Source organism: Pecten maximus, chromosome 1, assembly GCF_902652985.1.
Source record: "Pecten maximus chromosome 1, xPecMax1.1, whole genome shotgun sequence".
Taxonomy (NCBI): Eukaryota; Metazoa; Mollusca; class Bivalvia; order Pectinida; family Pectinidae; genus Pecten; species Pecten maximus.
This window is the reverse complement of record NC_047015.1, coordinates 39,007,271-39,023,821: the sequence shown is the minus strand read 5'-3', so window position 1 is coordinate 39,023,821 and position 16,551 is coordinate 39,007,271. Positions and strand designations below refer to the sequence as shown.

Below are 16,551 nucleotides of genomic sequence, written 5' to 3'. Positions count from 1 at the left end.
ATGGAAAATATGGAGGCTTTGAGGAGAGAGGTTCGGGCAGTGGTTCAAGAACGCCTTGGGGCTGTGCCAAGACAATCCCTCAGTCCCGTCGGCGATATTGTCAGTGGGCATGTATAAACTATTTGACTGGTTATTTGTCCAAAAAATGAAGAGTCAACGTATGACTACTACGTGTGAATCCCGATGTTGGCGTTTGGTTTGTTTGGTCTGCAGATGTTTTTTTTAATATTATTTCAAACAGTTTAATGACAGAACATTTCAGTACGCGTTGACAGAACATCAACACATTAAAGAAGACGTTGATATTTCTGAAAACCGATTTAAACAGAGACCATATCAAAATAATCAATTTGTGCAATGAACCAACAAATTTTTCCTCTTTCACTGTGCTTCATTCTTTTGGTCATTTGTGTAGGTCTGTAAGATACATTGTTGTACACTAATGTAACTGGTACATTCTAATGACGTCACATTGATTACAGACGTTCCGAGTTGTGTCATTTTGTTCAACGATCTGGTAGTTTTGTCATCTTTGATCATTGATGAGATTATACAGAACATCACACATTATACCGTGTTATAAATGTGACGAGATTATACAGAACATCACACAGTATACCGTGTTATAAATGTGACGAGATTATACAGAACATCACACATTATACCGTGTTATAAATGTGACGAGATTATACAGAACATCACACATTATACCGTGTTATAACTGTAGTTTACAGATAACGAGATGTTCGTCTATGGTGGTCGGCTGCCATATGATCCATCATGTATGTAAATAATCATGGATTATGGGGCTAAGAACTGGGACCAATACACCAAACCAGATGGCACCGTCGTATATTGAAAAATCGTATAAAGTTAGTAAAATTTATCAATATAAACTCTATAATAAAATGGAGAGAAAAAAGTGTCACCTTTGTACAATGGTGTCTCTTGTAAAATACGGAATGCCGATCAGTTGGAGAATGTGTGATTAAATCACAAATAACCGATTTACATACTTATATTTATGTATAAGTTTGAAACGTGACACTTTGAATATGAGTGAAGACATCGCTGATTGTTTGTGTTTAAAATTGATCTGCTTGTTTTACTGTTCCGTAAAATTTACTCACCAACCGCTGATTTCAATGGCGGCGGAGATCATCAAAGACGACTACCGGTATGGTTTACCGGAGTGATTAAATGCCATGGCTTCTAAAAACACCATTTATCTATCAATTTGGTTTGATTATTAATTAACCCCATGATTGGGAGTGACAACACATGCTATCGTTATCCATATTGTCAGTCAGGGCATTTGTGGGAGAGGTGTGAAATCTTGCCGCGGGGGTCACGACAAACACCTGTCCAGTGGTCAGTACAGGTAAACTTTTTTTTGTTCGAATCATGAGATGTCAATTACCTATAATATCATAGCTAACAGGCCATGAAAAAAGTTTGATACATCGAAAACTTTGATTTATAAAAATTCGAATCATACATAGGTTCGTTAGTAGCGTTATATAATGAGGAAATTCGGGACCAAGCAAAAAGTTTGATACAGCGAGAAATTTGAATCAACGAAGCTCGAATCATCGAGGTTTGACTGTATGTTGTATCACATGTTATACATTGTAATACATATTATATAACATGTTATTTAGTGTAATACATGTTATATAGTGTGATACATGTTATATATTGTAATACATATATATGTATCACATGTTATATAGTGTAATACATGTTATATATTATATGTTATATATATTGTATTACATGTTATATATTGTAATACATGTTATATAGTGTAATACATGTTATATATTGTAATACATGTTATATATTGTAATACATGTTATATTATATCACATGTTATATATATTGTATTACATGTTATATAGTGTAATACGTGTTATATAGTGTAATACATGTTATATATTGTAATACATGCTATATATTGTAATACATGTTATATAGTGTAATACATGTTATATATTGTAATACATGCTATATATTGTAATTCATGTATACAATTTTCTAGCTTTAACTTTATTGCAGTGTTTCCTATATATGTATAGATAATTATCATAGTACATGATAGTAATATGATGTGGTAAGAATTAATAGCAAGATGTTGGATTCAGTCAAACCTGCCTTATAATTAGTGATCACCTGAATTACATGATTATATTTCATATCAGACCATATCCCCACCTGGATTAAAGAGACCACCTGTTATATATTTGACCTTACTTACATTGTCATATAAGGTCACATAGAACAGGTTTATTTGTATTTTTGAACTATTTCCCCAATATTTCTATTTAATTTTTGGCAAAACCAGTCATTTCAAGAGTTTTACACAAATTTCACCTATCAAGTCAAGAAGCAGGAATAAGGAAGTTAATAAATAAACGTGTGGCCATCAAATGACTTCATTTAACTAATATGAAATTAAATGTTAGCATGGAGTTATGAGTACATGTACTTAGGCTTTACAAAAACCCTTCCCACTTGTGCTATATGGTTGCATATATTTAATTATTTGTGTTGAAATTAGCTTAGTGTTTTACATAAAAATGGATTTGAGAGCTTTTGATTATCAGTCCTATACTGGTGAAACCAGAGGGACTACCATAGGTATACCATAGGCTTCCTCTCCTGTATGTAACACCAAAGTTGGTCAGCGCACTATAGCTAGAGGCTTCATTCTTCTTGAGGGATTTTGATCAAACTTCATACAACACAACGATAAAGGATCATAATGTCTTGAATATCTTAGTTTAAACAATATTTTATTCAATATTTACATGTCATATATATGATACATAATAATAAAAGGATTCAGAAAAAAGTATGAAAATACTTATTTAAATCTGTCTCCTTAAATAACAGATTGGTGGGTGACAACACTGTATAGACATTCATTAGTCAAATAGTATAACTTAAAAACAAAACTATTTATGAGAGAGAGAGAGAGAGAGAGAGAGGGGGGGGGGGGGGGGGGGGGGAGAGAGAAGGGGGGGAGAGAGAGAGAATATTTTGAATATCTTGAACAAGTTCAAGTTAAAGGGTTTTTGGGTCAAGGTCACTGTTACTAACTTACTATTTGTAACATGGGCTGGTAGGGGACATGTATTTCTTAAGCAAAACCTAGTATGCTTGTTTTCTCTTAAGTATGACTTATATGATGAATAGAAATTTACAGTGGTGCCAGTGTAATATGTAATATGGTTGGGTGCCAGACTGTGGTAAGACACTTGCCTTTCACCTAGGCGGCTGGGTGGGGGTTCCCCTGATCGGACAAGGAACAGGGTTACCTGCTTCACCAGGTGGGTTTCCTCCAGATACTCCTATTTCCTCCCACTTTAACACTCTAAGTTGCTTTAATTTGTTTTGCAATTCATTGTTGTAAAACAAATAAAGTTTACATTTGATATGGAATAGACTTTTAAAATGTTAAATTATTGAACATGACACTTGCCTAAAATGTGTGACATATATATATCAAATCATATAATTTGTTTAATACATTAATCCGTATTACATTAAAACTCCTGTAAGATCCTCTAGATAATGCCAACATTTCTGTTCCATTCAAATAACTATTTGCTCATTTTGTGGGTTGAATATTTTGAAGATCTTCACATTAATTCTTAAAAGTCAGAATTTTACACCGGTATAAATTTGTGATGTTTTTTTTCAGTCGATTACCAACCTGGATCCGATCCCTAATTCCAAGGATATTCTACATTACAGAGAAGGCTTGGAACTATTATCCATACACTATAACAGGTTAGTAAATATAGACCATTCAATATGCTATGAAAAGGGTGTTAGTCCAACCCTGAGACTTGCATACCAGTCGTTTGTTGCCTTGAGCAGGTGGTCGTTATACAGTGTCATTATATAGTAAAATTGTTTTTGACCATAACAAAATGGTCGTTATAGACAGGAGGTCGTTTATATACAGGTGGTCATCATACAGTGTCATTATATGGTAAAAATGCTCGGGACCATTACAAAATGGTCATTATAGACAGGAGGTCGTTTATGTACAGGTGGTCATTATAAACAGTGTCATTATAAAGTAAAAAGTTTAGGACTGTTACAAAACAGTCGTATACAGGTGGTTGTTAGAGCAGGTTTGACTGTGTACTGGAATTTGCTTGTACATTTTGTATGTTGAAAAATGGCTCTTGTCTACATTGTTTCACATCACTTGCAATTCTTAGAATTCTAAGATTGAGTATATTATCAGTGTATTTGTGCTGTAAGGATGAGTTTGTTTAGTTTCTTAAGGTTAAACTTTAGTATACTATGAGGTAAATTTTGAGAAATTACTATGAAATCTTTAGGGTTTGTTGATTTTACTTTAGTCATAATTGTCAAATTTATTGGAGCAATTGCCATATAATAAAAAAATATATAATGAACAAATTGGATTTATTTTTCAACTTGTGTCCAAGGGAGAGATGTTTTGGATTTGAATGAAAAACATCATATCTATTGAAATAAGTTTTGAAAATGAATAAATTTTCTGTTATTTTGTAGGTTTTTTTGTTGTTTTTTTAGGAATTTTTTTTTCTTTCTTTTTTTTTTTTGAGAAAAAATTTCAAAATATTATTGTCTATGGAGTATGGAATTGCTTTAAAATAATTGTATTGACAATTTTGGTCAGATAGATCAGCTATAAGTGCATGAAGTTGTTTTGTATATTATATATTGAAGGTTTTTGTCCATTTTATTTTCGGTCTATTATGATGAATTCGCTGTGTCTACAGTTCCATTTAATCTATGGAGAAGTTGGCAGCATCTATTTCTATTTTCGTCCATTGTGTCAGATTACTGAGGTTTAACTGTCACATTCCAGAAGTAGCTAAAGGTTGTTACAGGACTGAACAAATCTAGGTTAACACCAATGTTTCCTGAATCTTCCTGACGAGAGAGAAGATGCTTCATTAGAAAAATGTCCCACTTAACTGAGGTGATGAAAACCTCTTGTATTTTACTTCCAGCATGTGTGGAATGCACTTATAACATTAATTAAGACAACACAAACCCTTGTAAACCATAACAACAACAAAAACAGACAAAAATATGGAAGCAATTATCCAACTCAAATGCTGTATCTTTTTTGTGAGGAAATATGTCTGTTATGTGAGCAGTTTTTCACCTGGGTTTTGTCATCAAAACAAGCCTATTCATATGAAAGCATTTCGTACCATTTGTATACTTCAGTTACGCAGCACCGTTTGCTGGTGATAGCCTCTCTCTAGCTAACGATAGGTTAAGCATATTTTAAAGAGGAATAATTATACATAAGCCAAAGGACCTGGGTTTGATCCCTATTGCAGCCTGGCCTTGAAATAGATATCTCCCCCCCCCCCCCCCCCCCCCCCACCAGTAATAAATAGATGATGGCCTCTCATAACTTGTACATTAGCACTCGTGTATCCTCAAAATTCTATGTAAAGTTGTCTCCTGGAAGGCCTGGGGGTGTGATGGATTGAGTGACACTTTGAGGTAAACACTAGCACATACCAATCAGCTTCCGGGAACGTCTATTTGGTGTCATCCTGTTTCTCCCAAAACTGAAAAATATATATCCTGTTTCTCCCAAAAACTTTTGTAAACAATATAGGGAGAGTGATGTTTTAACAGTTAAGTTAACTGCTACCTGTACAGGTAAATCAACGTTCCTGTTACCTGTACAGGTAGCAGTTAACAAATAAATGAAATAATAGATTTATCCATATATTCACAGATGGTTTGAATTTAAAATAAAACGTGTAATTTAATAAGAAATAGATAGATAAAAATAAAGAGTTATGTATGTATACATGTATATTTATGATAAATTTATAGAAGTGATTATAATTGACAACTTTTAGATTTATCCATATATTCATAGATGGTCCGAATTTAAAAATAAATGTGGAATTTACCTGAGGGGCAGTACCAAAAGGGGTCAATTTGGTTAAATTGATATAAACAACTTCTTCTCTGAAACTAAGCAATGGGTATCACTCACATTTGTATGGTAGCATGGTCATGGGGTGAAGAGATTCAAAATTGTACAAATCTTAGGGTTGACCCCACCAGGGGGCTGAGGGGTGGGGCTAAAAGGGGTCAATTTGGCTAAATTGATATGATCAACTTCTTCTCTGAAACAGCTCATATTTGACTGCTAGCATCCTTTTGGGTAAGGATTCAAAATTTTATAAAGGAAGGAACTGACCCCCCAGGGTGCAGAGGGCAGGGTCAAAAGGGGTCAATTGGTTTAAACAACTTCTTTTCTGAAACTAAGCAATGGATAAAACTCACATTTGTGAGGTTGTCCCTATGAGGTTGCGCCAAAAGTCAGTTTCTTTTCATGAACTAATGTATTTTTTGGCATAAAACCTCACATACCCATATAAAATTCCTATGAGATATCGACATAGCAATAACAGTGACAAATAAAATCATCATTCTTGTTTCATATCACGTGAAATCCAGGTGAGCGATACAGGCCCTCTGTGCCTCTTGTATATGATATAAATAATGTTAATTTGTAATGTATGTATGAATGTATATATGGTGCTTATTACATTGTATTTTGAAGATAATATAGTGCTTATTAGGTATCCATTATATAAGTATCATATCACCAGTAAAAAGTACATATATGTGTGCAATACATTATTTTTTAACTTTTTAAAGTTTAGAATATGTTTGACATATGTATTCACATATTTGATTTTGTCAATGAAATAATACGTAATTTCATATCTCAAAGTATAATATCAAATTGACATTTTTGTAGTTCTATCACCTATCTACCTGTATTTACCTGGATTTTGCAATAAATGAATGAGAGAGCTAGTTAATTACTTTCTGTGTTTACTTAATAATTAGACCCCTGTGTAAACAAATCCTGTTTCTCCCAAAATTTTTTTACCTAGATTTTCAGTTTTGGGAGAAACAGGATTAAATCGTCTATTTAGCTTGATCTATTTAGTGTAAGATTATAATATCTGAAAGTTCCGGGGTCCAGTCCCTAGCAGAGGTATTGTAATGAATATAATATCTGAAGATTCCAGGGTTTAATGCCTATAGCAGAGGTATTGTAATAAATATAATATTGAGAGAGTAAAATTGGTTGTGATGGGTAAAATTAATGTGTTCTGTGGATGTGACATTGTTAAGTGAAGGTTGTGATGGTAAACTGTACGTGTTCTGTGGACGTGACATTGATAAGTGAGGGTTGTGATGGTAAACTGTACGTGTTCTGTGGACGTGACATTGATAAGTAAAGGTTGTGATGGTAAACTGTACGTGTTCTGTGGACGTGACATTGATAAGTGAAGGTTGTGATGGTAAACTGTACGTGTTCTGTGGACGTGACATTGATAAGTGAAGGTTGTGATGGTAAACTGTACGTGTTCTGTGGACGTGACATTGATAAGTGAAGGTTGTGATGGTAAACTGTACGTGTTCTGTGGACGTGACATTGATAAGTGAAGGTTGTGATGGTAAACTGTACGTGTTCTGTGGACGTGACATTGATAAGTGAAGGTTGTGATGGTAAACTGTACGTGTTCTGTGGACGTGACATTGATAAGTGAAGGTTGTGATGGTAAACTGTACGTGTTCTGTGGACGTGACATTGATAAGTGAGGGTTGTGATGGTAAACTGTACGTGTTCTGTGGACGTGACATTGATAAGTGAGGGTTGTGATGGTAAACTGTACGTGTTCTGTGGACGTGACATTGATAAGTGAAGGTTGTGATGGTAAACTGTACGTGTTCTGTGGACGTGACATTGTTAAGTGAAGGTTGCGATGGTAAACTGTACGTGTTCTGTGGACGTGACATTGTTAAGTGAAGGTTGTGATGGTAAACTGTACGTGTTCTGTGGACGTGACATTGATAAGTGAAGGTTGTGATGGTAAACTGTACGTGTTCTGTGGACGTGACATTGATAAGTGAAGGTTGTGATGGTAAACTGTACGTGTTCTGTGGACGTGACATTGATAAGTGAAGGTTGTGATGGTAAACTGTACGTGTTCTGTGGACGTGACATTGATAAGTGAAGGTTGTGATGGTAAACTGTACGTGTTCTGTGGACGTGACATTGTTAAGTGAAGGTTGTGATGGTAAACTGTACGTGTTCTGTGGACGTGACATTGATAAGTGAAGGTTGTGATGGTAAACTGTACGTGTTCTGTGGACGTGACATTGTTAAGTGAAGGTTGTGATGGTAAACTGTACGTGTTCTGTGGACGTGACATTGTTAAGTGAAGGTTGTGATGGTAAACTGTACGTGTTCTGTGGACGTGACATTGTTAAGTGAAGGTTGTGATGGTAAACTGTACGTGTTCTGTGGACGTGACATTGATAAGTGAAGGTTGTGATGGTAAACTGTACGTGTTCTGTGGACGTGACATTGTTAAGTGAAGGTTGTGATGGTAAACTGTACGTGTTCTGTGGACGTGACATTGATAAGTGAAGGTTGTGATGGTAAACTGTACGTGTTCTGTGGACGTGACATTGATAAGTGAAGGTTGTGATGGTAAACTGTACGTGTTCTGTGGACGTGACATTGTTAAGTGAAGGTTGTGATGGTAAACTGTACGTGTTCTGTGGACGTGACATTGATAAGTGAAGGTTGTGATGGTAAACTGTACGTGTTCTGTGGATGTGACATTGTTAAGTGAAGGTTGTGATGGTAAACTGTACGTGTTCTGTGGACGTGACATTGATAAGTGAAGGTTGTGATGGTAAACTGTACGTGTTCTGTGGACGTGACATTGTTAAGTGAAGGTTGTGATGGTAAACTGTACGTGTTCTGTGGACGTGACATTGATAAGTGAAGGTTGTGATGGTAAACTGTACGTGTTCTGTGGACGTGACATTGATAAGTGAAGGTTGTGATGGTAAACTGTACGTGTTCTGTGGACGTGACATTGATAAGTGAAGGTTGTGATGGTAAACTGTACGTGTTCTGTGGACGTGACATTGATAAGTGAAGGTTGTGATGGTAAACTGTACGTGTTCTGTGGACGTGACATTGTTAAGTGAAGGTTGTGATGGTAAACTGTACGTGTTCTGTGGACGTGACATTGTTAAGTGAAGGTTGTGATGGTAAACTGTACGTGTTCTGTGGACGTGACATTGTTAAGTGAAGGTTGTGATGGTAAACTGTACGTGTTCTGTGGACGTGACATTGATAAGTGAAGGTTGTGATGGTAAACTGTACGTGTTCTGTGGACGTGACATTGTTAAGTGAAGGTTGTGATGGTAAACTGTACGTGTTCTGTGGACGTGACATTGATAAGTGAAGGTTGTGATGGTAAACTGTACGTGTTCTGTGGACGTGACATTGTTAAGTGAGGGTTGTGATGGTAAACTGTACGTGTTCTGTGGACGTGACATTGATAAGTGAAGGTTGTGATGGTAAACTGTACGTGTTCTGTGGACGTGACATTGATAAGTGAAGGTTGTGATGGTAAACTGTACGTGTTCTGTGGACGTGACATTGTTAAGTGAAGGTTGTGATGGTAAACTGTACGTGTTCTGTGGACGTGACATTGATAAGTGAAGGTTGTGATGGTAAACTGTACGTGTTCTGTGGACGTGACATTGTTAAGTGAAGGTTGTGGAAGGATTTTATCACTAGTGCTTCATGCTCTAGGGCATTTATGTTTTATTTTCATGTAAAAATCTGACTATCTCTCGTTGAATCTATTCAGCATACAACTGTCATGTGTATGTACATCTACCTATATAAATAAGTTCTCTGTGTATATCCATCAAATGAATGACATTGCAAAAATCTATTAAATTTTTCACCAATCAAGATTTTATAAATATAATGACATACCTGGTACACGCATGTACACCTAAAACACAGTCTTAGTAAAGGGCGTTAACTTATATTGTAACCACTTTGTTTTAACATGGCATTACTCTCAGTTGGGGATGCATTATCTTGTGGGCTAACTTTTTAAGATTTCATTGACTGTGTTTTTATTAGTACATGTACATTGTCACTCTGATAGGAAGATCAGCTATATTGCTTCTTAAGTCTATGAGACCTGTATAATTCCAGTCTATGACTGATTCCTTCTCAGATTTTATAAATTTCACTTTTTCAAGTTTGAGGACCATTTAAACTTGAGTTTGTGAATCATCTCCCACTAGATTCATTACCATCATCACTCAGGTTTGTAAATACCCTGTAATCCCTCACTAAATCCATAATGATCAGCTCTCAGGTTTGTAATTACCCTGTAATCCCTCACTAAATCCATAATGATCAGCTCTCATGTTTGTAATTACCCTGTAATCCCTCACTAGATCCATAATGATCAGCTCTCAGGTTTGTAAATACCCTGTAATCCCTCACTTGATCCATAATGATCAGCTCTCAGGTTTGTAAATACCCTGTAATCCCTCACTAGATCCATAATGATCAACTCTCAGGTTTGTAAATACCCTGTAATCCCTCACTAAATCCATAATGATCAGCTCTCAGGTTTGTAAATACCCTGTAATCCCTCACTAGATCCATAATGATCAACTCTCAGGTTTGTAAATACCCTGTAATCTCTCATTCCATAATGATCAGCTCTCTGGTTTGTAAATACCCTGTAATCCCTCACTTGATCCATAATGATCAGCTCTCAGGTTTGTAAATACCCTGTAATCTCTCATTCCATAATGATCAGCTATCAGGTTTGTAATTACCCTGTAATCCCTCACTTGATCCATAATGATCAGCTCTCAGGTTTGTAAATACCCTGTAATCCCTCACTTGATCCATAATGATCAGCTATCAGGTTTGTAAATACCCTGTAATCCCTCACTTGATCCATAATGATCAGCTCTCAGGTTTGTAATTACCCTGTAATCCCTCACTTGATCCATAATGATCAGCTATCAGGTTTGTAAATACCCTGTAATCCCTCACTTGATCCATAATGATCAACTCTCAGGTTTGTAATTACCCTGTAATCCCTCACTTGATCCATAATGATCAGCTCTCAGGTTTGGAAATACCCTGTAATCCCTCACTAGATCCATAATGATCAGCTCTCAGGTTTGTAAATACCCTGTAATCCCTCACGCCACTTCAGTCTGAACCATCTCAAGACTTAGAATTGAGTCTGTGAGCTATCTCTCACTCAAATCTGTGAACTATATCTTCCGCTTAAGTGTGTGGATCATCTCCCAATCAAATCTATGAATCATCTCTGACTCAAGTCTGTGCATCATCTCAAACTTGAATTTGTGCATATATTCCACTCAATTCTGTAGATATCATGTCCCTATATTAATCTGTGGATATAATCTCCAACTTAAATCTATAAATACCATCTGCTGCTAAAATCTGTGGATCATCTCCCACTCAAGTCTTTGGATCATCTCCCATTCAAATCTGTTGATATCATCTCTTACTAAAAATCTGTTGATCAAATCTTACTAAAATCTGGATATCATCTCTCTCAAATCTGTAGATATCTCTCTCATGCATCTCACACTCAAGTCTCTGGATCATATCCCACTCAAATCTTTAGATATCATATCTCCCATTCAAATCTGTGGATGTCATCTTTCAACTCAAATCTTTAGATATAATATCTCTCACTCAGATCTGTAGATATTATCTCCCACTCAAATTTGTGGATATCATCTCTCACTCAGTTATGTGGATATCATCTCCCACTCAAATCTGTGGATATCATCTCCCACTCAAATCTGTGGATATCATCTCCCACTCAAATCTGTGGATATCATCTCCCACTCAAACCTGTGGATATCATCTCCCACTCAAATCTGTGGATATCATCTCCCACTCAAATCTGGATATCATCTCCCACTCAAATCTGTGGATAATATCCCACTCAAACCTGTGGATATCATCACCCACTCAAACCTGTGGATATCATCTCCCACTCAAATCTGTGGATATCATCTCCCACTCAAATCTGTGGATAGTCATCTCCCACTCGCACCTGTGGATATGACACCACATTCTTCTAAAACCAATGGATCATATATCACTCAACTTTGTGGACATCATCTCTCACTCAAGTACATGAATGTGGATAGTCTTCCACTTGAATTTGTGGATATCATCTCTCTTAAGTTTGTGAACCATTACCATTAAAATTTACCAATCAGTAAACCATCTCATGCTCAAGTCTTTGAAAACTTTGAGTCATCTCCTTTCACTCAAACAATTTTTTCGCATTGTTTTTGTTGGGGTTAGAGGTGGTGGTTCAAAATAGCATCCATTTCCCCATCTAATCATGCATCCACTCAATTGCCTTAAATCTAATTTGAACGAACATGGGTTTTTTTTCTGAAAATTGTTAGCAGATATAAATTTTCTGTGTATAATATACATTATGTTGTTGACCTCCAAACTGAGCCTTAAGGGAACATCAGGGTAATGTATATGTTATGGTGGTGATATAGAAATGTCAAACACATTGATGGGGAAAGTAGTGGATCAATGATTACTGTGGACATGTTTTAGTGGTCACATGATACGCCACTAGGTGTTGTATAGTCCCATGGTACTAATTTGGCCGAGGCTATAAAAGGCTGTTAGAATTAGGTTCTGGTACCAGATATTATATACTGATGTCCATGTGTACCAGGTATATAATACATATATATAAACCAACTGATACGCCATCTTTTTTGTTCAGTATGAATGGTTTGACGTCATTATAAAATTGTCACATGGTATTATTTCCAAATAGATATATCTGTCTTGTACATGTAATATGCTGTGTACTTTATGCTCTGTATCTCTTCTTAATTAAAGTTGGTATTAAAATTACCAGATTGTTACATGTAATGAGAATAAATAGTATTTTTGTCCAGTTTTAATTTACTATAGAATAGTAGGTCAAATTACCGTAGAGATATTACAATCTATGTTTTTTTTATATTGTACATATACGAGTATAAAATAAATAATACATAACTTTAAAATCAATCTGTAGATCTCCTGAGCGCTTTCACAGCACTTCAAATGGTGTGCTCCTTGGGAGATCTACAAATTTGTTTTAAAGGTATTTTTTATTTTTTAAACTCCATCACAAGGACTATTCCACCACTTGATTATTATATATATATATATCCATTGAAAAGCCTAAGGGGTTAATAGTTAATAAAAAACTTTAACTAAAAGTAGGGAAGCATGACAATGAAATAAAATTTGTTATCGTTTATAGACATTGACATGGGTTTATTCTGCTGAATACAAGATTATGTATTATTTATACATGTATCGTCAATTTTTTTGTGCATATCTGAAAGAATTAACATATGATGGAAAAAAATATCCTGTTTTTGAGAATTGTACATTTGTACCATGCAAATAAAACTATTTCATGAGGTCATAAAGCATTTCTGTTGGCACATTTATAAGCTTTATGCATCCATGGCCATAACAAATTAAGTTCCCTTTATCCCCAACAGCTGTTAGACAATCATGATATCAACTTATGTTATACATTAAGGCTCTTTGTTTAGATCAATATCAGATCAAACATGGAGTGAAGGTAACCAATATTGACCGAGGCCTCTCCATAAATCATCTTATTATACCTCATGTTTATAACAGTGCCTGTGATTATAGCCGAAACGCATCACGTGGAAGGGGGACAAAACATCATATCTCCCTGAGGCGCGTGAGCCAGGGAGACAAATATCATGTCTTCCTGGACCGTGTGCCCCCATGGCGACCCCCACATTCTGTTGCGAGGAGTTGTCTCCCTCCAGTTATTTACAAATGGCAGACGAACAGAAACGCAAACGTTTTCTTGCAGTCGAAGAATCAGAAATAGATAAAATTCTGCAAAACAAGATTGCTGAGAACACGAAAATATCAACAAATGTACACGCCAACTGTTACCTTCACTTGGAATCGTATCAATTGAGCGACCGGGATCACAGGGGTTTGTGAAAAAAATGGTATTTCTTATCTTCAGTTTATTTTTGAGTATCATCATTCTTTAGTATAATAAACAATTTATGGCTCTGGATGCATAATATCAATCAAAAGTGCCATAACTCTCTCATTACATTTCGGTGTCAGAACCCTGTACAGAATGCTTAAAGTATGTTTCCATGACATTCCATTGACATCTTATTTTATAATATTCACCAAAGCATCATCAAAAGTGCATCTTTGATAAAACATCATATTACACTCTCATGCAACTTGGCAGTACATGTATCCGACAAATCTGATTGGCTGAAATTTCACAATGTCCAAAACACTCACACGGGTGTGCAGAACCATTTATCACTGTGGCATAGTGCAATTAAATGTTTGATGGAATAGCATGTGATCGGATGTCCACCAATCAGCATTAGATACAAAACTGAAAATATAATAATGTTAATGCTTATTATTCTATTTTCATGTTGTGCTGAAATACCTGGCTACCAGAATATACTGTAAGTATATTTTTATATATATGTTATGTATTTTTGATTACCTATAATATGCATGCCCTTTCAGTAATAAATCACTTGCCATGATAATAGCACTTGTATTTGTAAACCTTAAGTTTAAGGTGAGCGGGTCAGATCACTCACATGCTTGACAGTGATTTTGTTTTCATTATATCCATTTGGGTGACAGCTAAATCAAATTGTATTGAATGAATGAGAATTCTCCTCCAGAACTTGGAATACAAGTTATTATTACAGTTCATATTCACTGTACGAAATCATAATATACTGTATTTATCCTCAAATAAGCCTCAGGCCCTCCCCTGGTGTACAAGTTTAGTCACAATGGTACATGTACGATTGAAGTTTGCGGAGGGATTATATATGAACCACTTTAAGCTTACTATTCTAAAATGTATGATTGTTCGTGGGCATGGGCTTGTTTGAGATAAATATGGTATTTACCATGCAAGCGTATTGAAATCATTGATTTTAATTTTGAAATTGTGCATACCACAATCGTTGAACAGTCATTGAGATATTTAATAATTACACAGGCTCAGTAAACACCTTAATTATAAGAAATCAAATGAGCTTTCAGTACATTCACATATTACGAGTCATGTCTAGTTTAAACATTGAGGTGTATACACAGTATTTAACAATGATGGAGCACCAATTATTCTCAGTTTTGAGTTGACGTAAAGCATGTACGCTGGCGTTGTTAAATCAGACATCAGAATACCTTCTAAGGCTTTAAAGTTGAACTGTACCAGCGTAATTACAAAACATGTTCAAAGAAGGCTGGTGTCCATGTTTTCTCCCTACCATATGTCAAGGTCTTTTTATTGTGACAACATATTTTGCTGTGTTCTTGCGTCATAGCAGTTATCATGAAAACTGATCTTTCACAACGCCTATATCTATGTTCACTTGTAAGAATATAGAATGTGAATTTTAACATCAGAGGCTATTGTGGTTCACTGATTCATGCTACATCATCCTTAGGCAGTATATATTGTGTTGTTGTGGTTTGATTACATCAACCACTGTGTAGATAATGTTGTAAAGGGTACAGAGTTATGGGGATGAAATATTTAAATCAAAGGTAAAAAACGCCTGTCAACGTGACAAATGATTTATTTATGTCTTACATGTGGGATACACTTTTTTCTCAGATAATTATTTTATTTATATCTGATACACATAGTCTGTGAATAATTAAAGGCAACTTCATCATAGTTAATGCATTCTGTGTTGGCGATTTACATAAACAATTCTCTGTTTATTTAGCTGTGATCCTAAGTAAGGTCCTGTGTTTGGTTAAATTATAGAAATTATAGGAAAAAGCTTGTTGTTATTATAGTAAAATTATCATAGTTGTCGTTCCTTGGTCGTTTGTCATCATGATACACTATACAGAAGTTTTCACATTTTCAAACAAACTTAACTGAAACAATCCTTAGAAGGGGAAGGATGAATAATTACTTTATAATCAATTAAGATTAGGGCCCTGCTCTCTATTGGGATGGGGTTAGGGGGCCAAAAAAGGGCACATTTTAAAATTATTTAAGTATCTTCTATATGTAGTTCTGTAGAAATGCAATACTTGATTAAAATAATCCATACAAAGTAGGGATCATGATCTTTTTTATTTTCATTGGGTAAAATCTGAGGTGATAGAAGGTGGGGCCAAAAGGAGTCAGAGCAGGTCAACTAACTTCTAAATTTGGCTAAATAATTATACCCCCGTAACGAAGTTAGGGGGGATACTGGAATCAGGTCCGTCCGTCTGTAGACACAACGATGTACCGGCTACTCCTCCTAAACTACTGAGGGAATTTCAACGAAACTTAATGGCAATAACCCTTATACATTGTAAATGTGCATAATCTATATCATGTTGCAACTTTGTGGTTACCATGGTAACCAGGTCACTATACTTTGTTTTTTGGGTGAGTCTGTTGACAAAACGATGTACTGGCTACTATTCCTAAATTACTGAGGGAATTTCAACGAAACTCTATGTCAATAACCCTTATACATTGTCCGGTCAACTCCTCATAAACCTGTGAACTGCTTCAAGTC

The 16,551-nt window shown here is 35.5% G+C and overlaps 1 protein-coding gene across 6 annotated transcripts in view; it reads left to right on the top strand.

Annotated features, from left to right (window-relative positions):
• The window catches only part of LOC117333165 (cytoplasmic phosphatidylinositol transfer protein 1-like), a 45,058-nt gene that overhangs the window by 13,125 nt on the left and 15,382 nt on the right, over window positions 1-16,551 (top strand). For all 6 annotated transcript variants that reach the window (XR_004533836.1, XR_004533842.1, XR_004533838.1 and 3 more), the window contains exons 3-4: window positions 3,707-3,795; window positions 14,459-14,466. Coding sequence is in view for 1 of the 6 variants with exons in the window: in XM_033892326.1 (XP_033748217.1) it covers window positions 3,707-3,795; window positions 14,459-14,466 (97 nt within the window). In the remaining 5 variants the exon portion in view is untranslated. The remainder of the gene's footprint in view (window positions 1-3,706; window positions 3,796-14,458; window positions 14,467-16,551) is intronic.